This window comes from Anopheles arabiensis, chromosome 2 (genome assembly GCF_016920715.1).
Source record: "Anopheles arabiensis isolate DONGOLA chromosome 2, AaraD3, whole genome shotgun sequence".
NCBI classification, from domain to species: domain Eukaryota; kingdom Metazoa; phylum Arthropoda; class Insecta; order Diptera; family Culicidae; genus Anopheles; species Anopheles arabiensis.
The window spans coordinates 71,862,379-71,885,663 of NC_053517.1; the positions used below are offsets into that span (position 1 = coordinate 71,862,379).

Below are 23,285 nucleotides of genomic sequence, written 5' to 3' on the forward strand. Positions count from 1 at the left end.
CATGCGGAATCGTAGCAGTGAAGCAGCTTCGAAATTACTTCCGACCAGGGCAAAGTCTTGGCCGGGCGCTGGGTTTTTGCGTGGTAATAAATGGGGATCAGCAGTACTTGCAACACTTGCGCGGTGAAATTGAAAACGAGTGCCATTGGCTCTGTGTGTGTGTGTGTTGACTACCAGTTCAAGTCCATTTATAATAGCTTGAAGAGGGCGCAAAAAATAGTAGCTCGACTTTGTTTTGATGCTTACCCTGCTAGATGTATATATATTCCTTACAGCAAACTCGCCCCACCTAACGCACAGTAGCAACTGCAGCAGGTTTGATCACTCTACATTTGAATGCTCTACGAGGCGAATGTCTGCTAGTAGGTGCTAGCTGTGCAGTTACGCTTACTTGCGTTAAACGTGAGCACCAGCAGAAGCCGAAATTAATAGCACTTTGAGAGCTTTCTTCAGCGAAACGCAACCCATACCCAACTCATCCCACGCCACGAAGGGTGGTGGCGATGGTGGACTACCGGAGGCGATTATTTGGATCCCTTTTTTGCTAACCTCTTCCCTTGTTTGCTTCTTCGTTAACTTGGGCGCACACATTTTCTCCACTCGTGTCTGCCGCTCCAGCAAGGTCCGTGTGTGTGTGTGTAGGTGGTTGGTGGTTAGATTGATGGCACTTCATATTTGTTGTGCGAACGAGGCAAGTTTGCAAAGTTTCACCTCTTTGTAAGGAACTCATTGCAGTGCCGGCAACACAGTAAAACACTCACACACACACTTTGTCAGGGTGCGAGTAAAGTTTTTCCCGCTCCTTTAGGTTTTGCTATCCTTTTGTGGGTCTTTCTTTTTTGCTCAAGCGCACAGGAAAGTGTGGAGCAAAATTTCTTTCCTTAAAGTAGAAAATAAATAACGAACCGAGCCCGATTTTAACTACCCCGACCAGCTCTCTCCCGTGCACGAGGCGCACGTGGTAGACACAGCGGCAGTGAGTGATGAACCAAGCCGCGCGTACCGTACGAACAGAGTAAAAGTGATCCAAAACTGTCATCACGTGGCATGAATTTACTCACAGCTTCAAGTTTTCGCACTTGTTCATTTTTCAAATTGAAAGCTCATTGTGCGGGAGTTATATTATCTTCAATACCCTAGCACCATATCAGTGCTGTTCTCCTTCAGCTGCCGCCTCTGCACGGTATTTATGTCCTGTAACTTTCAGCAATTCATTAGCGTGATGTGATGAAGTTGAAGACAAATTTAAAAACTTTACATTGTTGCGCCGATCGTTAGTAGGTGCAAATGAGCAGCCATCTCGTTTTGGTGGAATCAGTCAAACAGATGATTGAAAGCTGCTGTAAATTGTACATGAAGCAATTTTTCAACTCTTTGTAACTAAGCTCCGATTCCAATAATTGACTCGAATGGACTCCATCGAATAGAATAATTTGAATCCACATATTAGCGAAATAATTAGCCTCATATTGAAAACCCTTGAAAATCTACTCGGAAAATAAAGTTATTCGCCGAATTTAGGTTCGGTTTTTGATTGCATGTTCCAGTAAACAGTTTTCTAAATTAATTAGCTCTTATCCAACACTGTAACAGGTTTAACCAAAATTAGCAGCAGCAATGTATTTAGGCTCTCCATTAGCTACAGACAAATTGGCGAGTTAAAAGCCTAAAAGGTTTGTAGACTTGGGCTGTAAAAAATGCTCAAATGATTCGCTACATGTTTCTGCAAAATGGCTCCAGTTGGTGTTATTTTGATATAAGATTTTACCCAACAGCATTCATATGAATAACATCAATCTGTTGGGCTATGGTTACATCTACTAACACATTAAATAACCAGGAGTTATTTTATACCGTAAGCCACAAACCGTGTCTAGTTTAACGACTCCTATTGCAATCAGTTGCCACATTCTGGGAACAAATTCCTTCAAGCGATACATAATGACATTCTTTGTTCTAAAGTATTCTGAGAATTTTCATCCAATCTTACACAACTAAACTTGCGCCGACTGCAAACGTACAAATGGCAAAGCTCGTAATACACTTAGAACCCAACATTCCCAAGAACGGCAAAATAGCAACAACACACCGAAAAGTTCTACATGTTCTACAATCGATCCTCGAAAACAAGTGCCAACAACAAATCTCTTAAGAATATCATCCACTCCAATTCCCGCTACTAAAAAGGACACTTTGGAGGGTTACCCCGTAATGCTACAGTGCGTGCGGCTTTGCGGCCAAGACTGCAAGTGAAAAAGTAAAGCTCTCTATCTCGGTCGAGCTCTGGCTGATACGACGCAACGGGACGGAAAATGTCATTTCGGTGCTGTTCAAACTTTAATATTGTAATTTGAAAAGTTCCGTCGCTACCAGCTTGGAAATCCGAAAAAAGGGACACCGGAGATTTTCCACCTCATGCATAGTGCCCCGAAGCAAGAGGTGGCGGTCTAGGGCAGGCGGGTGGTGGTGGTGGTGGAGGTTGATGATGTTACGGCCTCGTGCTGGGTCCTCTTGATGATGCTTCGTCGAACTGTCTAGCAGAATGCTGCCGGACACTCGGGAGATGGGTGATGAAATGGCACAGAAGTAATGCTTTTCAAACTGCAAGCCAAAACCGCCACTTTACGTCTCGGCGGTAAGATGTTATTATGCTACGGCTGGCGTAATTGTCGTAAATGGCAAATTGTTTGCACATCCAATCGCCAACCACTTGGCCAGCGCCGACCTTATTCTATTAGCGGATGGTCAATAAAGTGGGGTGGCTTTTTGAACGGTAGCAAAGCAAAATGAAACCTTCATTGACTCTGCTAGGCATATTGATGGGATGAAAGGTTAAAAATGGTTAAATGGTAGAATAAACAAAAAATCCTTCAATTGTTTTAAGAGATAGTAGCTACATTGAAAAGTTGGAATGGGAGACTCCATATCTAGCCAAATTCAGATGAGGATTTTTTCAATATTTTTGTTTACAGCGTATTTCATGTGATCTGATGAAGTTGGCATACTTTTTGATACTCTTATATTCCTGCCTTGTTTGTGATTTGGATAGATTATGGCATAACGTCACAAGATGTCAAGAAATTGAGCTAAAATCGCGCTAACCCACATAAATACTTATACTTATTTATGTACATACTTTCACAAAAATAGAATGACAGCAAAACGGAAGATCCTAGTTTGAATGGGCTAAAGATGATCTATCGATGACAAGACTGTTCCCAAACCACGCTAGCGTGGAGCTATTGAAGGAAAAAGGCCGCAAAAATAATCTAAGCTGCACAAAGTGTTTGGTAAACCTGTAGCACATATAAAGCACAAATCCAAATATTTATTTGCAACGACCAACTAGTTGAAGTAGCTGATCGATTTTGTGTCCATATAGCCAGAACATGTACAAGGTCAGGACCAAAAATATGAACGACGGTCTGAAACTAAACCATGAGCATGCATTTGTTCTCGATCAAGAAATCAGGAAAATGATCAGCGTCTTAAATTGAGTACAAAGATCAGTCTAGTTGGTTTAAACAGAAAGGCTCTGGGTCCTGAAAAATGCTCAAATGTACAACTTGATAGAATACACTTAATGTATAAAGATAGGATGGGAAATTATAGAACTAATACAAAACTACATAGGCAAAAGGGAATAAACAAAAATACGGTTTAATGTCTAGCCAGGTTTTAGGAAGAATCTTTTTTCTGTGTGTTTTTATAAGTATTTGGCGTTAAAAACCAAGTATTGGAAAGCCTACCAAATAATTCTCTGTGTATGGGAAATTCAATATCAAATAAAATTACCATTTAAAAATCACTCAAAGGCTAAGTAATATTTTTATAATGTTAGACATAACGATTTTACTTCTCTTTTATAAATTTATGGACAAATACTTATTTTATATATTTTTGTCTTCAGTGTATCTACACACACAGCAACCACTTTATATGAATTCAAACATACTATCATCTTTATCATTTATCATGTTCCGAGATTGCTACTTGAATGCCTAAGCCCTTTTTACTGAGAAAACCACAAAGTAATTGTGGTCTGTTGGTCACGAGGGTATGGAGACTTACACGATAAATAGAGACATTATTTGCCCGGAAAATTGTTTTGCTGTCACTGCTTTTTGGTCAGCTTTTTTGCGGGTATATAGTAGATTTTTCGGGAAACATGCTCAACTTCTCTACGCTCCTTCGGGCGAACTGTCCATTCCAGCCAAACCATTGCCAAACTGTAACCAAAACCAAGTGAGGGTGTTTTTCTTCCTTCTTCTCAAGAAACCAATGCCACAAATACCAAACAATTGCTACGACAATAATCCTTGTTTGTAATGATATTCCGAAAAAAGGGAAACTTCACCCCTCCAGAATACTGCCCGTTGGCATCCGTTACTTGTAAAACCTCAAAACGCACAGGAAGGACATTTCATAAACAACGTTGCGATATGGAGCTACTATGCTCTGAGCCTATCAGTGGTCCACTTTCTCATCCCACCGTACACCGTATGCGAACATTCAACCTCACTCCACGAACAATCTCAGCAATGAATCATGGCTTTGCGTCATAGCTGTTTTTGACTATCATTATTTACCCATTTCCAACTGCTACCGTGCAGTGTCCTGACCTTGCCACCCTGTTTGAGTAAATTATACTTTTCTATTTCCATTACGCAGCTCAGAATGTTTTTTTTTTCACTTTTCTCAATGATGACGAAGGTACATTTTCGTAGAACAAATCTCATAAACGATAAATTTCCACACCGTTTTTGGAGGGAAGGTGAAGAAGGTGAACGATGCGTCCAACAAAACATAATATCCTCATCATGCTCATTTGCCTGCTGCCAAAGACGAAACGAAACGGCTGAGGCACTTAATTATACCTTTAATTTTGTATTCTGTTCTTTTGTATCGTTTTCTTTTTTTTTCGTTATTCATTTCTATATTTAAGCAACGTTCAAACACTGTACCAGTGGATCACAACCACAAAAATTCAGATTTTACCATAGCGGATGATGCATAGGGTGTCATTCACCGGGTAAAAAAATAAAGCTTTAGAAAAGCTCGGACAGTTTTTCCATCGTTTCGTTTTATTATTGTTGTTTACTTTCAACACATTCATTAATTTTTGCTTTACAACGATCAGGCGAATGAAACCTGGGGAGAGTAGAGATGTACAAACCCAGCACCCGACAAAGAGCATCGTCATTCTTCATCGGCCTGGCAAAGGTGAATAGGAAACGCAATTTAGAGCCGGTCAAACAGTGTGGCGAAAACAATTAGCACACCCATCCTCACCCGCCCAGCAAAGTCTTCCACGGTACTGTTGGTGAACTGTGAAATGAAAATAAAACAAAACCCCCAAACATAATATGGGACCAGGCAAAGCGAGTGCCTACATGCAATCAATTCCCTGCGGTAGTCGAATGAATGAATGAATACTCACTTTCCACCATCAAACCACACTCCCCAATTTCAAAATGACCCTGTACTACTACCACTGCATAAGGTCACCGCTGTTCTGGCCAATTTCGAGCCAATTTGAGGACTGTCCCCAACCCTAGGCACACCTCCCTTGCTGATACAGATTGCTTTTGGAGCGAAGAAAATAGTCCCTCAATTTATTGCCACTTTCTCTCTGTGGTGTAAGTGTATTGCAGGGTTACACAACACACATACACAACGGCCATGGGTGCCGTTGGGATAGAGTGGAAAATTAATTAACTGTGCTTGAACTTTTTCACCCAAGGCGAATGTTTCCAATTGTTGGCTGGTTGGCTTGGTGGGCATTTTTCTTCAATGTGTCGGACGTGTCCCAGCAGGCAGACGATTGTGTGTGTTGTCCGATGCTTCCCTATAAAAGTCAATCACATTCACTACAGGTTTGGACAGGTTTGCTGCAACTATACTGCAGAAACAGAGGTATGAAAGGCTGGCATGGAATTGAAATAAATGTTCCTTTCAACTTCTTCTTTATTCTACGAAACACATTAAATTCAAACAAGATCATTTTTGAATCGGAAAAATAAGGACAATACATTAAAACCTAGAATACTAATTTACATACGGTACATGTTGCGCTATATGAACTACGTAATTTTCGAAAATCGAATCAACATATTGCAGCATAAAATTCCAATGAACGCCAATAAAAGGGGCATTCTTTTTTTACATTCCATTGCACGATAAATGCCACTGCAATTAAGCTGGATATTATTACGAACGATGCATGAGTTTCATTTGCCGAAATATGTTGCACACAGTGGGACAGTAGTGCGATCATAACCTTACACCATCAACCATATCGTATTGGTATTCACTTTTTGTCCGTTCTAACGATGCAAGTTGTATGCTTATAAACAGCTAATATGAATAGCAAGCAATGGGGCTGGAGCCGTCTGTATTGAATAATAAACAGCTAAAAAGATTAAAACAACATAGAACAACAATATTACCATGGCAAGGATTTTGCTGTGTACCTTATTGCATAAACCACTAAACAGAAATCTTTGAAACTTGCTGATGTGACATGATGTGCTGATGCCATAAAATAACACTTATTGTAGACTTTAAAATAAGAATTAAGCTTATATCAATTGTAAAAAAACTGAATCCTTAAATTCCATCAAGAAAAATGGTCATAGATATACAGTGGAGCGCCGATTATCCGGGCTCTTCGGGACTCGACCTCGCGCGAATAGTCGAATAACACGGATAATGAGTCAAAGTATTTATTTTATCACAAAATCCTGGTTTGTTTTAGAAATTAATATTATGTTTTGGTAAAACCTAGCCAGTTTTATAAACATCATGTTTTTCCGATGAGAATATTTGAAAGGTGGCCTGAATTATAGCGTATTTTGTTATGACAAAATGCTCTGGTAACCGTTATTTCAAATATCCTCCTCGGCACGCTATGTCATCCATGTATTGAACTGTCATTTTTCATCAGCACGGATAAACGGATAACCGGATAAAAGGTACCCGGATAAACGGCGCTCCACTGTACGCCAAAATTTCCGTACATCAAAACATGACATCCAAAGAAGGACGCAAGATGCATCGCAACTTCAATCGTCTAATCGTCCCAGCCAATTGAATCTGATTGAATGCAGGTTGACTTGATTTGACATGAAGACAGGCAAACTGCTGGTATCATGACATTTTAAAATTATGTTAAATGTTCACATAATACACATGCTTCTTGGTTTTTAGATGGTATATCCGTGTACTATTTTTAAACGGGTAACTAAAAATATGTCCTGGTTTCAACTCCATAACGGACAGCCGTTTAAAACGCAAGATTGACTATCCTGCTTTCGGTACACTAATAACTGCTTGATAGCCGCTATCATCTGATAGTCCATTAACGGCATTTGGCAAGCCCAGACCGACTACGGCAGTAGTGCTTCATGAAAACCTCTGATGAATTCTTCTATCAAGAGGAATTTACTATTATTCCCTGGGGTTGGATTGACCACTTAGTCCAAATGGAAATGTTTTGCAATTATTTACCGCAAAAACTATGATGGTGATTCTGAGAGTGAATTCTAAGCTTTAATTTGATTTTTTTATTCATTTATACCTCAAGATACGTTAGGTTATAAAACGTTCAATGTATTCATGTATATCCGTATTTAACACGCGTCAGTATTACAAGATGTGTAATATGTGTTTGTTAGCCGATAATGCAAGTGCATACCATGACCATTTGGCCCCGAATGCCTCTATTTAGCACCTGCATCTGCGGGACAAACCGATCAATTTTGGAGGTCTGTGTGGTTATTTTATGATTACTTACGGTAATAAACTTGCAATGCATGATTAGTTTACAGCGTAAAACTAGACTAATCATATTTACCAACCTTTTCCTTCGTGTGACGCATACATTAGAACGGGTTAGTGTGCCACCTAATTTAGTATTCAATTTATAGCTGGAAAGTTGCACATGGCGGTAAAGCAATGATGTAAAAACAGCACCGCTAACGACTTATTATCCACAGCGTTCTGCGGAGAAATGAAAAAAAAACAAATCCTGTAAAATTCACATCCCTTTATTAGTGTGGTGACGCTATGTACCTACAATTTATGTACTGCAATTTTGTAAAATTTCAAAACGTTCGTTCGTTTCGCTTTCGCTTACGTGGCAGCAGCGTGCACGTGCAGATTACTGGCTCTAAAATTGCGCTAAAATATAAGAGCGTTAGTGACGATAGCCAAACCGAGCCAATGCTACACAAAGTCCCCAACTGCTTGCGGCGGTAGTGGAAAAAAAACACGGGAAAGCGGAATAGAAAAGACGGCACCACAAAGAAAGGAGGGTGGTTAGGAAAATAATAGGAAATGGCTGCGTCTCACGGTTCACAACACCGTCACGGTGGCATCGTCTCTATCATTGTCCCGCATGTGTTGTACTCCCGTCTTTTGTGCCGTGAAGTGACTCCTGCGGAGGGTCTTTTTTGTTTTCAGTTTTTGCGCCATTTCAATTCCATCGCTCCCGAGACACAATGACGTTAATGGGCCACTCATTGTTGTTGAAGCTGTGCTGTGTGCTTGAATGGGAAGCTGCGCCTGAATGGAAAGTGCGAATGGCTTCAGTGTGTGTGTTAGTGTGTGTATGTGTGGTCAAAGTTAAGTCACCAGTTCCAGAGTTGATGATGCGCTTCTAATGAGTGCATATATGTCGGTTTGCCGGTGAACATAAATAATCGCATAATGATGCATCGCACGCTCGCGTACCGCACATGCAGTTCACGTTGATATGATGAGCTGGATGGTGATGGTTAAGATGCCATTAAAACAAAGGTATAAAGGGGTTATTGTGAATAAAATTGCTAATGAAAATGATCGTTCATGGGAAAATACCGTCACGTCATTGGCAAAGCTTGAGCTTTTATGTGGTATAATATCATTTTTAATCCCCAGATTTCACTAATTTTAATTTATATCATCTTCTATTTGATTTCCTTACCTAACCTTACAGCAAATTTCTTTCCACTAGTGTACTTGTGCAAAAAAGACTAGAAACAAATAAAAAAGAACCAAACTCCCGAGAGAAATCTCAAACAACGAATTTTTCGTTCACACTGTTTGATTGAAAGCTTGCAGCTGATAACCTACCCATCCCAAAACTCCTACACAAACGAATGTTTGGACAGACGTGCTCGAACATTTCTTTTTATTGAAACACATTTTTTGTTGTGCGCAAAAAAAAACAAACGAGCTTCAGTATGATGGCGGACTATTTGTTTCAAAAAATCAAACCATTGCTTGATGCTCTTATTCTTCCATTCGTTGATGTTACACTTTGCCCTGCCGTCCCTTTAACACCCCAATATCGGTACTACATTACCCCGCTGGGCATCTGGCCGGGTGAAAGCGAAGAAAATCTTCCAAAAGCCCACCATTCTGATCGAACCGATTGCCGATGAGCTTCGAAAGGGACAAAAAAAGCGTTGCCTTGTGCTGGCAATGGCTATAAAAATTGAAAATCCTACGAGAAAAACGGAGAAGTAAAAATTAGGATTTATGTCCCATAATCAGTTTATTGATAACATTCCGTTTTTACCTCCCCGTTTGCTGCCACTCTCTCCATTCAATGCTGCCTTCCGGGCGTACCAGATGGTGTAGGTAGACGCCACCGAGGACATTTCGGTTGAGCCGCTCTGGCATTATCTGTGCTCAGCACTGCGCCTACTTGTGTGACTTGCGACCCCGGCAACACAATCTGCTGTCGTTTTCACAAGCTTGCAAAAGCCATTCAAAATGAGAGTTGACTGGTTGAAATAATCAAAGCCCCAAGGTTGTTACGCGTCGCGTTCGCAGTGGAGAGGTCGCGTGCCATTATGATGCACCAAACACAACGGGAGCAAAAGATTGTGAATTAAGATTTCTGTAACAAAACGTCGGGAGGTCGGTAGAGAAGGCTGAAAAACAAACCCTCTGATAAAGAAAGGAATCAACGCGCTCAATGTTGACTGCCTAATAAAAAGGGAGGCTTTTGATCCTTGTCCCCTACCTACAGATGGAGCGAGGGATTGTATATACGACCACGCTAATATTACCATTTCCAAGTAAATCCTTGCCTTTCAAACAAAACCGACATAATTTTCCCTTAACACAATGGGGCGTCACATTAAAAAAAAGTGTACGAACAACATAACCACCTGGGGCTATTATTCCCAATTCGTAATTTATAGCTTTCATCTCTTCAGTTCCACGTATAAGGGTGCAAACAAAAAAATCACCCAACGAAGCGCTTCCGGTATGCTGCTGCGCTTCATTCACTAGAACTTGTTTTCTTGAGCCGTTCTCAATCTCCAACCAACTCATCTTCTTCCTTGTTGTGTCGCTTTTCCGTTACAGAGGCCCGGGCAGAAATAGTTGGACCACAAGTGAAGTATCTGACACCTGATTCTACGCTGAAATTGATATGCCGGGTGGTGCAGAGCACGGAAGCCTCGGCATTCATTTTCTGGTACCACAACAACCGCATGATCAACTATGACCTCGACCGGGGTATCAACGTTTCCACCGAAGCCGGTAAGTATGAGTGTGCTGGGTAATGTAATGTTGCTGTGGTGGTACCGTCGTGTGCTGCCATCGAGATGAGTTTTTCATCCAAGCTCCATTCGACCTTCCATCCCCCCCCTCCGCTTTTGCTTTTTGTCTCCAGGGTTTTCCCTGTTCCCGACCATTTCTTGCGGCCATCGTCAACCGGCTCTTGATGGAACCCGTTGCGAGCTGTTGATGAGACGATGATGTTGATCGAAATAGCTTTCCAAGCAGTATGATTGGATAAACACTACATAATGGCATTATAATATGCTGAGCAGCGCCAAGCCTGTCTCGGGTCATGGCAACAGGTATTCGAGACCTGTTTCGTTATCCTGTAGCTCGGGCGATTAAGTCAACCGGAAGCCAAACAACGGTCGACACACTGGAAACAGATTCACGGTAGTGTGCTGGATGCTAGAAACACTATCCCGTTTTATTAGCATACATGTGGGTGTGGGTGTGTGGGAAGGATTACTATTCACAGCCCAATAACCTATTACGCTATAATCAAAAATCCTAAGTAAAGCTTACCGAATCTGTGCATATCGTTATTTTATATCTATAAATGAATATAGTAAAACACATCGTGTAGTTTGATTCCACAATTTCAAGGCCCACGCTTTCATTTCTATTTCTGATTCCACAACCTTTTGCTTTTGTAAAGTCTAGACATCTTACGTGCGTTACTGAAGTCTTTTATAGAAATTATACAATACAAATCACCATTACGGATGGATGCAGCAATCAGAAAATTGATTGAATTTAGTTTTGATGAGCAATGATAAAGTGTATCGTATTCCAGACGATTTATCGTATTACTATCACGACAGTATATAAACAGAACAGTGCAGACCAGTACAAGCTTTTGAAACTTATTTAGTACCATGCATCCGGATAGTCAGTCCATGCTACGAGGGGAACGGCTTGAACCTACAACGGGCTACTTGAATGTTTTTAAGTCCATAGAAGTTAATTTAACGAGTTAACGAATGGAACAAGAGACCGAGAGTCCGCCACGGGTTTTATCTATGCAAAACATTACGCTTATATCTTAAACAATCACGATACAGGTTCTTCTAGTAGATGATGTGTGGACCTTTAACATCGTTGGAGTTGAATTATTTAATTTTAATGATAAGCACTCCCACTATTAATAAGACGCACGTACATCGCATTTGATGTCGAAGGTCTAGGTCTGAACGACGTGTATAACCTTTAGACGTCACCCAGAGCATGCCATTCACAACAATAATGGCAACATCATCTAAATCATTTCGAACATTTTAGCATTAAAAATGTACCATCACAGTAGTAAAGAAAGCAACAAGGAAAAAATTGTATTTCTTCACTGTTGCACTAAGCATCAACGATAACAAGCTACTGTGCCGCTATTGAAACTCTATTTGTTCAATGAGTAACATTGTACGACTAAAATGCATCAACCCTCAATTATCAATTGCTGCGTTTCACGGTCGCTTGATATAAATTAATAATACTCACACCCATATACACAATTAAAATTCAATTCATACAGTTTCGAAGTTAATTATGCTGACTAAATTACAATTATAAATAATCGCATTTATGTATTTTAACTGAACTGCCTCCACAGCCACATAATACATAATTACTTTACGCATAGATCATTATCCAGGGTGGGGGTATAATCTACTTTAAACATTATACCACACCGTCGCTCATTAATAAATCAACTTTTCAGCCCCTTGTTGGTAAGCTTACAATCAATTGACCAAGCAGAATACTAGTAGAATGCAACGCCATACAATGCTTTGTACAGCAAATACATAGTCATATATGCGAATGAGGCGACAATGCAACCGAGCATGATTACATTAGTCAAGCTCTTTCAATAGATTACCTGAATTGCTCAATGTTTATGCACAGCAAAATTATGCAATTGTCTACCCTCAGACACACAGCGTGCACGCATACACACACATGCGAAACGGGTGTTGTAATTGATTTATGGACGGGAATCGACGCTCGACGCCCGGAACGGTCCGTAAAGCTTCTTCAGCTTTCCACGCGTTATGCAACATTTATTTCCAATCCATTAGTCACGGCACACCGTTTGTGTGCGGGACGTGCTGCTAGCACTCAGCCAAATTAGATACCAACGATATTGACATTTTAAAATGAAGCTAGCTCTAAGGCGACAGCAGTCCTGTCGGATAACATGTACAGAGCCTAGCACAGGGCCTGTATCAAGCGTGGCTGAGGATGGAATCTTGCTTCAACTGGACTTTTTGTTGAGCACGTTATTCACTTTTTATGTGTTTTTCTATAGCTAAAGACTACATAAAACGTCTAAAATAAACACTAAAACGTTAAAATAAAGCATATGTATATGAATTTGTTACACAAAACCTGAGATGTTACTGGCTTCTTCATTTACTTAACTAAATATGCTTTAAAATATTAATCCACTTTAGACTATGATAAAAGAAAATACAACATCCAGTAGAACAAATTTGAAATAAATATTGTTAAACGTTCTTTGCACAGTACAGAAAGCAAACACTAGCCTGAGTTTATTGTTTCTCCTTAGCGATGAATGAAATATTTCTACCAAGTGCCAACATAAACCAACGGTCGGCTGGCGTCGGAACAAATGTTAAACACGTCCACGGTGAAAGAAGGTTAGCTTTCCATCCCCCCCCTCCCTCTTTTGTGGAGCAAACATCATGAATCATTGTACATTGTGGCTGTTAACACCATCGCTGTAAGCACCCATTGTCTGTTTACTGACCGTGGTGACGGCCGCGCAGACGGAAAGTACCAGACCGTCTTCTTACTCCCTTCAAACATCTCTATATCATTCAAATTTCCCGACTGCCACATCACCCCCTATCTTTGCCATGGACGATGTGTGTACAAGTTTGAAGTATCAAAATAAATATTGCCCCCAAATAGGCGAGCAACCGACTGTGGGCCACTTCTGGCTCGATTTTGGCTCGGTCATGCTTCTGACGTGAGCAAGCCGCTTCCTAACTTCGGTGCCTCGGTATCGCTCAAGAGGAGACGACGGTGCAGTTCGGGATGAGGTTTCTCTTCGACACGATTTCAAATATCATGCTACGATCGCAAGCCGATGGGGTTTCTTCATGTTTGTTCCGTTCCGGGTTTGGCCAGCATGTTGCATATGGAACAGAATCTTTGCATGTGTATGGGTTATATTCCACTCCACATTCCCAGCCTCTCGCACTTAAGGGTTTCCTTCACGTCCTTCCGCCGGGTATGTGCGTGCACGTTTGAGAGTGTAGTGCACATGGGGTAAGGCTCCTTACTTTTATTAAAATGAATTTTTGACCCTACAGCACAACACCAAATTGAGCTCTTTCTTCCATCGACTTTGCATGATGGTGGCTCGTGGTTCCAGCAAACATCCTGCCCCACCATTTTTTCGCATCCTTCAATGGCCGGATGGCTCCAGCACTGCCTGAGGTTGGAATACCACCGCCAGAAACAATCAGACCCGTCGCCGTCCGGTGATGAAATATGGCCAGCGTTCGCTCACGAGTGTGGTCGACTGTGTTGGTGGTGGTTTGTCCCGCTGGTGATGGTATTTGTGACGAACGCCAGTTGCACTATCGGACACCAAACCCGGAAGTGTACGAGGCACGGTAAAGGCTAAGCTGAAGCTTGCCCACTTGTGTACCCCACCGCATGCGACCGCAGCGAACGGGAAGCAGCGAGAGTGCCGTCCAACAGCTCAGAGACCTCGACAGAGTGACTTTATGAACCATGAAGAAGCACTCGAGTAGATGCACATGGACAAAATCCTTTTCCATTCCAGTCACACTGCCCGTATGCGAAACCCCTATCTCTCCCCCCCCCCCGATACTCCCACTGCACTCAAAGCGGGCTAAGGGTTTGACCCGAGAGATGGCCAGATGATGATATCGGATTTGGAAGGAGCTGGCAATGTGTCTTGTGCAGATTTTATAATAAATGATGGCCTTTTGTCCAAAATTTGCATTCAACTTTGTTCCCCGAACTCGTTTGCAGTTTTGCAGTGCCCGGGTCCGGACGGTGACCACAGCGAGTAGGGGAGATGAATATGTAGATTAAACGTGATAACCCTGTTCTGAAATGTGGTCGCTACCTCCGGCCAACAAGCACAATTCGGGGTAATTGTACTGGCAGCAGTAGGAGTAGGAAGTCGCAATAGTAGTACCGGTTCTGGTAGAGCTTTTTTATTATGTTACAATCATTATAAAGCATTTATTTTAATTAATTTTGTACGACACAGATTGCTGCAAGAAGGGTTTTGGTCAACCAGCATGCATACCCCGGTAATCGACATGATGATACTCGATGCGGTGCAGTAGATGCTGTACAGATTAACGAGCCTATCTGTCAGAGGATCTTTTTCGATGTAGTAGCATGTACCATTGTACCATAAGCAACATACCCTAAATCAGGCGCTTGTTCTGCCCGTTTCCGAGCATCGTAAGGCGACCGAATGTGCAGCAAGGGCTCAATAAATCACTACATCTTTATGAATGTGCAATATTTTAAAAGAAATGCTACGGATTTATCGTACGAATACTTCGTAATGGTTAAAAGCAGGTTTTAATATATCTTTTTAACATTGATTTGTTGTGTTGAAAAGAGCTATAACGAGCCATTCGTTTTTATTGTCAGGCTAATACATGCTTTATCATAACTAATCGCGCCATCTATTGGCACGATTTTACACTGACATGAAGTAGAACATTGAACAGGTTTTTATATTGAATTTAATTGATTTATACAAAATTACATGGAGATTGCGTATGAAAGTTACGCAGGTTCAAATTGAAAGATTTACAATATTTGTTTATAAATTTAATTTAAGAATTTCTTTTTTAAAGAACCTATATTTCTTTCTGTGATACTCTTTGCTACTTGTTTTGTGCTGATGTTACATGGTACCGAGAGTGTTTTTAGTGAATGTAAAACATTACAATCTATTGTAAGTGTTATTCCTGATAAAGAAATATGGGTTGTTTTCAATAATTTTTTTTAGAGTATATTAGGAGAGAATTTTTACAGTACGTTCGAAAACTAAGCAATACTAATGGGCAGATCATAGTCTAAACTAAGAGTCCGCATGGGGACAGACTCACCTTCCCACGTGTACATTTACCGTTTAATTCGTCTACGGTTGAACGATTGATACCTCAACCCATCTCGACAATTCTGCAAAGCCTTCAGTGGTGAGACCACTAAGAGCCTCCAATCTTAATCCGCTACCGAGCACTAAAAGGATGTATAGTAGAACGTCGTTTATCCGGGGACGGATTAACCGGCGGGCGGCTTAACCGTGCGCATATATCTGACAGCTGTTCATACGTACGACGAAAGTTTGCAGCGATAATCAATTGGGTAACCAGTTTCTTGTGCAGCTCTGTAGTGTCTAGGGGTATTTTCGAAATTCATTTTTGTTCATGAACAGCTGGTAAACCTACAGTTATTGATTAAAATAATATTCTACTAACGATTAATCGATTGATTCTAGGTAAATTAATAATAAAACTAGTGAATTTCATATGTTTTATATGCGTTTGACATTTTTTGGACCATTATCCGTGCAAATCGATTAACCGGCAACCGTCCGGTCCCGAGCTGCCCGGATAATCGACGCTCTACTGTACTTTTTTCTGCTATGCGTAACGTCCTACGCGAACAGACTTTCGAGACAAATTCAGTACTACGCAGCCGGATAGCTACATATGTACTTATTATGGGATTGGAATGTATTGAGGACGAGGGTTCTTGTACGTTCGAAATGACCACAATAAGCGATCAATATCATGGACAAACATATAAGCGTCCATGACTGTTGTTGAAACTATTTAGGCAAGTTTACCAGACATGTAGAATTCTTAATCATACTTATAGAGGAAATGAATTGAACTAATTAAATACTTTTCTACACGTCACAAACACGTAAATTTTACATTAAGAACAAGTTGGAAGTATTAATTCTCACTATCCATTTGTCAACACTTGGAAAAAAAATCCAAAACCAATACTATCAATTGTTACAAAATTTCTATAAAATTGTTAAACAACAGTACGAAAAAAATCTTCTGATCTTTTCATTCCCTCAACACACATCAAGTTTTTAGTAAACCCATTAGGGTAAATGTACCAATAGTGGTGCAATTTGTAGTGGTGACGATGTGTTTTAATGGATTTAAGGTGTCAGGAAGGACAATTTCTGAATATTTTAACACATACCAATTGGAATATGTTTTATCTACGCAATCACAACCATTTTTATCATGAAATACATCAAATTTAAGAAAAAATACATATTTTTGTGACTGCTTCGTTGTACCTATAATGGTGGTATGGTTCCTATAGTCGTCGTATTGTGTTCCTATAGTGGTGATAAACAAAGATGCATCAAAAACGGTGTATAATATCAATGAAACTTAGTTTCGAAGCTGTTTTCGTATGAATAGCAAGAATTAGCCACACGCGTTGTTTTGATAAGCGAATTTTGGCCTTTTATTGGTCAATTACCTACAGAAAACTCATTTCAGTTGCTTATTTTAGTGAAAACAGTACGACATGTCAAAAATGTTTTCTAGAAAATCTAAAATGACCTGTTTTTATTAATTTTATAACTATTACCTCTATAGGAACATGCCTGTTTTGTGTAACTATTATAATACTATGGTAAAAACACTTAAAAATGCATAAATAAGGAAAAAGGCACATAATTTTAGTAAAACAATAACATTACAATTGACAATTGGCAATAACAGTTATGTTGAAAAACTAGTAATTGCGTGGTTATATGGTCATTAAGAACGTTAACAGAAATATGAATGTCGTTATGAAATCCTAAGGATTTTTGGAAAAATGTTGACACATTTCACGAAGTAATGGAGTTTTAGGTCATTAAGTAACGGAATGGCGCCATGCATTTTAGTGCAATACCACCACTATTGGTACTACCACCACTATAGGTATGTTTACCCTATGCAATCTCAAATAGTAATTGTTACACGGCAACGCATATTTTGCACTGCTCCCTTAAATCTCACAAAATGACTGTAAGCAGCGTTCCATTCAAGTTTAATCCGATCTTTTAATTTATCTGGCAAATCTGTCTAGACAGCCACTCCGAATTGCGTGTGTCACAAAACAAATGACTCTCCAAACCCTGACTGCCCCCCCTCCTCTAACCAACGTGGAATTGATTTCCATCCATGCACAAAGCAACGCAAACAATTATTTGCACAATCGTTGCCACTTAAATGCTTTGATACTTTCGGGCCATTGAACACGAAAGCACAAACACACACACACACATACAGACATTTCCAATCATCCAAACACTGCAAGCTTAAAGCTTTCGGCTTGCAGCAACTAGCTGAACTTTCAAATTGTAGCACGTTGGCGGGTCGTAACGTGCCCTTCCAGCATGCCATGAGATTTGTCAGCAAGCGTTACATTTTCGTTCGAATTCAATTAGCGATTCCGTTAGACAGATGCTCAATGCCGCGAACGATCAGCTCAGAACTGTAGCTTCCCTCTCTCTCTCTGTCTTCCATCTTCGGAACAAAATGTTGACTAGATTGTAAATTGTATGGATTCCAATCGGCACGCGTCCTGCCAGCGAGCTTGTCGCACACAAATTGAATTCAATGGAATAGGGAACGAAAATCAATTTCACTTCACTTGGTTATTAGCTAGTATTATTATTATTATTATCTTTCAAAGTATGTGTGTGTGTGTTGATGTGTTTTTCTTTGCCAACCAAAAATTAAATAACACGCAACATCCAGGGCAGATGAAAGTTTGCTGCCGCAAAAGCATGACACATCACTCTGGTTTTCCCCGGTGACTCTCTGATCGCCGAATGAGGCACTAAACGTGCGGCCATTTCTTGCCACCATCACCGTCTGTTTATCGAATGTTGGTTACCAATGCTTATAATGGTTTTTATTTTTATTCCTCCCTTCCCGTTTCGATCCACTTTTTTCTTTCGCCCCAAACTGCTTTTGACAGATTTCCACTACTCGGAGCTTACGATAAGTCAGGCCAGCAAGGAGCACTCGGGAAATTACACCTGCGTTCCAAGCAATTCGCAGCCAGCGAGCGTGGTTGTACATATATTCAAAGGTAAGGTTCCGCTTCAAGACGGGGACGGGACGGATAGTGGTCATACAAAATCCGCGCCATCATCGAGCCCCGTTGCCATCTTTCCCTGCTATATCCAATCCAACACGACGGTGGTTTGTTTCACACTGGGGCTGAAACTTTGACACCGGGCCATTTTTAATTTCCGTCACCGGTTTTTTTTTCTCCTTCTGTTCAGCATTTTGTTTGTTTGTTTTTGTTTTGCTTTTTCTTTTTGTAGCCCTCCCTTTTCTCCCCTATTGGCCGCGTTCTCTCTTTCCAGGGTATATCCGCTTCCGCAATGTACGCTATTTACAGTCGCTTTTTACCTTTAGGAGCGTTTGTGTGTATTTATACTTTTTTTTCGTTCATTTGTTGGTTACTTATGCAATATTTTTTATTTGCTGCTCAATTATTATGTGCGTAAACATTTGGTACATTTCGTGTACACAGCGCTGCTGCCGGCGAGGGCGAGTGGCCAGCAGCTGATTTAATGTTTAATTATCCTCGGCTGCACGCATGAAAAAAAGGCACAACAGCTTGCTTGTCCCAGTTTTATGCTTTACTTTAAACCTTTTATTTGATCATGGTCATACAGTCTTGATTATGTTTATTTTCCCCGCTCTGTCCATTTTAATTCTCCATCTCGGGATTGAAAGAGGAAACTAATTTTAATCACTCTTCTATAGTAATGTTTGATGAAAAAAATGCAGCAAACCTTGCTCTTTTCATTCCTAAAAAGGCACAACACATGTCAGAACGAGTTTCATTGCACTGATTTTTTGCTCTATGTTTCATTCCATGTTCTCTCTCTCTCTCTCTCTCTCTCTCTCTATCTCCCTTTGCACAACCCGGGGTAGGTGATAATCCGGCGGCTATGTATCACGAGCATCGCAGCTCATCAACGATACCGTACCGGGACCGTTTGGAAATGTTGCGGTTAGTCGGGTTCCTCCTAATGGTGTTGCTGTACGTACGCCACTGGCACCAGACCGGGCTTGCCACCGAGGAGGAGGAGGAAGAGGAGGAGAGCACGTCCCAACCGGTGGCACGGTGTGGACGGGCAGGAAAGTACCGTCTCCGCCCGTCAGTGCATTGCATTTCTACGTGTCGCGTATCAGAAGACTTGACGCATCAGCAGCAACAGCACGTGCAGCTTTACACCGACACCGACACCAACAATCACCAGCAGCAGCAGCAGCCAGCAGCGTTGCAGCATCACGCGGGATGTCATTTGATCTCATGTTTCTGAATCGCTGGGGGTTTTTTTGATGCAGAACGAGTTCGTTGCAACAGGGGAAAGGGGAACGCTTCGTCCGTGGTTTGGTGATTACGATTGCATCAAAGTTAAAGCTGTGTGCAACGGCGTCTGCATGGTTCTTGGCAGTAACGTTATCCTTTAGATTTTGTTACGATATTCTTGTACTGATACGATATAATTGATACTTTTACCTTAACATTGCGTTAAAATATTTGAAAGTTGTTTTAATTTAATTTTTTTTAATTATCACAACCGTGTTTATATATTTTGCACATTAAAATTCGTTACTTATTGATGCACTTTTTTATTTATTTAAATCCTAATAATGCTTTCTAGCTATCGTGTGTGGAAAGTTGTTTTTTTACTAGCAAAATAATATTATAGGATAAAACAATGGTGTTACATGTCACGTTTAATAAAACGATATTTTTGAATAAGTCTTCGAAACCAGCTATGCGTTTTTTTCTGTTACCTTTAAATTATTAAGCAATAAACAATAAAGCGTGTTTTAGAAAGGAATGAGAAATCTTCAAAGGGTAAGGACAGTACAAAGTTTTATCATATCGTTCATATCGTTGTTCAGTATGTTTGTATCGCAATCGAGAGCAAAACTTAAGTGCTATGGTGAACAAGCAAATAAATCTTTCTGTCAGCATAGCACATAGCTGCAAAGTACTAGGCGCCTCCATGTTTGCAAAAGTATGAATCCTCTGGCAAAAAAAATCGAAACAGTCGTCGTTAAAGCACTGACTTTTTTCCCTGCAACTTTCTATTAACAAATAAGTTTCAGTTTGTAATATTAAAAAATATAAAATAAATGTTAATTTGGATACATCGCGCCTGTAGCATTGTTGTTGCTTAGCACAGACCAACAACCTGATCCTGTATAACATGGGGCCTACACAACAGATATAAAACACTTTCATAAACATTCGTGTAAACACTTGCCGGTCTGGTGGTACAGTCGTCAACTCGTACGACTTAACAACATGCCCGTCATGGGTTCAAGCCTCGAATGGAACATCGGTGTTCTCTTAGACCGCTACAAAAGCGCCCGTAGCCGTCTGCTTGTGAAGTTTGGACGTGAATTTGTAAGGTAGTTTATGAGCCTAAATAAGGACAGCCTGAATTAGTAATGTGGTATTTACATGTATTAGATAAGTATTTGTAATGCCGGTAAGAATATGTGCAGAGAGTATTATGGTTAGCCCATTGCAATTGAATATCGTATTCGTCTGCACTTCCTCCAAAACATTTACGGGCGCCTTTGTAGCGGTTTAAAAGAACATCGATGGTGAAGTGGGTGGTGAGAGGAAAAAAATATCGGACAAGGATTGCATTCCTTAACTATGTATGTAACAGCAGCAAATATTTAGATTCTGCTAAAAAATCGTTGTTGAGCTTTTTGTGTCGCTTTTGTTTGATCGGATCAGTTTTGAACCGTTGTGCACAAAATTGATAAGGTTATCATAGCAATTTCAAAATAATTTTTGAAAAACTTTTTCTATACTTTGGTTTGCATTTTCAAAACAATCATTACAGGCGAAAAAAAAATTTTCTCAAATTTTTTGATATTCGAAAAAAATATATTTTGATAATTACTCTTATAAAACTTCTAAAGCCTTAAAATAAGTTACAAATCACTTTTTAAAAATCGTTCAAAAATGTATTTCTTTAAAACATTTGTAAAATATCTTATTTATATTTTTGAACGATTTTTAAATGCGTTAGTTAGCGCATAAAACCTGTTTTTCGAAGTGTCTTTATAGTTATGGTACGACCATAAATTTGTTTTTTTGTCAAAAGTCGTGTAAAAACGTGTTAAAAAATTTGAAAAAAAACTATACAAAGATATGAAATAGTATTCGACACAACTCATACATTCACTGTTTTTATCTATCTCTTATAGATTTTTCGAAAATCGCGAAAACCGACTGTCCATATAGTTGTGGTAGGCGCTGTACTTTGGCTTGCATTTTCAAAACAATCATTACAGGTGAAAAAAAATGTTTTGAATGTTTTTGATATTTAAAAAAATATATATTTTGATAATTACTCTTATAAAACTTATGAAACCATAAAATAAGTTATAAAAACACTTTTTACATATCGATCAAAAATTTATTTGTTTAAAAACTTTCTATAATATGTTATTTATATTTTAAATGATTTTTAATAAGTTAGTTAGCACAAAAAACCTGTTTTTCGAAGTGTCTTTATAGTTATGATACGACCATATTTTTTTTTTTCTTCGTAATAAGTCGTGTACAAACGTTTTTAAAAAAAATCAAAAAAATATACGAAGAGGTGAAATAGTATTCTGCACAACTCATACAATCACTGTTTTTTCTATCTCTTACGGATTGTCCGCAAATCGCAATAAACGACTGTCCAAATAGTTGTGGTAGGTGCTGTAGCAATATCAGCAAGCAAAATTGTCGTATTTAGAGCATTGACAACCCATACTTAATTTAAGCATGGTCATTTCATCCATTAAAAGTGTCGCTTTGATGTGGAATTTGGTCGAACAGCATCAGTGGACCATTTATCTATGAAGATGAAGACACTAATACGGTTACGTTCAATTGTGAGTGAGGTAGAACCATGTCATGTGATATTTTGTTCACCACAATTGAAGGTGAGTGCCACACAGCCCATGTTAAAATCGATCTTTTGCACACAGTTCTTTAGGTTCGAATTATTCGTAGAAATTCTGATGTTTTTGGCCACCAAAGAGCTGCAATTTGACGCTGTTGGACTATTATTTGCGCGGGAGTCGTCAAGTGTTAACTAACTGTTAACTAACAAACCAAAGACAATCGAAGCTTTTAAAATCCACTTTCGTGATTCCAAAGCCGAGAAGGGGCTACACATAGTCCAAAATGTTTTCTAAAATTAAACCAACCGTTTTGGGCACTGCATGGCTAGCCGCAGCAACCATATGGATGAAATCATTTTCAATAGCTAACAGGAAGTATTGACTATTCAACTAAAGAAAAAGTTTTACAAAATGTCTTGTCCAAAATGTCCATTCATTTTACACAAGTTTTTAAAAGACAAAGTTATCAGGCGGAACCTATATACCAGGTAAACATTGTTACTAACATCTAGACAAGACACTGCAGCAATAAATACAACCACAAACTGTTAATTGAAGTTTAGCGCCAAATGGAGCGCCGAACCATTGGTTAAATTGACCTAAACTTCTCCGGAAAGAGAAATTGAATATATTTCCTGGAAAATGTGGTTTTTCCGACAACATACCACAATATCCGGCAAACCTGGGTGAAATGTCCAAAACGGGAAAAGGAAACCTAACACTGTGTTATTT

At 39.8% G+C, this 23,285-nt stretch overlaps 1 protein-coding gene across 2 annotated transcripts in view; it reads left to right on the forward strand.

Moving 5' to 3' along the window:
• The window catches only part of LOC120896308, a 58,013-nt gene extending 37,622 nt beyond the window's left edge, over positions 1-20,391 (forward strand). For both annotated transcript variants that reach the window (XM_040300314.1, XM_040300315.1), the window contains exons 6-8: positions 10,360-10,536; positions 18,583-18,696; positions 19,554-20,391. In XM_040300314.1, coding sequence (XP_040156248.1) covers positions 10,360-10,536; positions 18,583-18,696; positions 19,554-19,945 — 683 coding nt within the window. In that variant the 3' untranslated portion in view covers positions 19,946-20,391. The remainder of the gene's footprint in view (positions 1-10,359; positions 10,537-18,582; positions 18,697-19,553) is intronic.
• Positions 20,392-23,285: the final 2,894 nt, after the last annotated feature.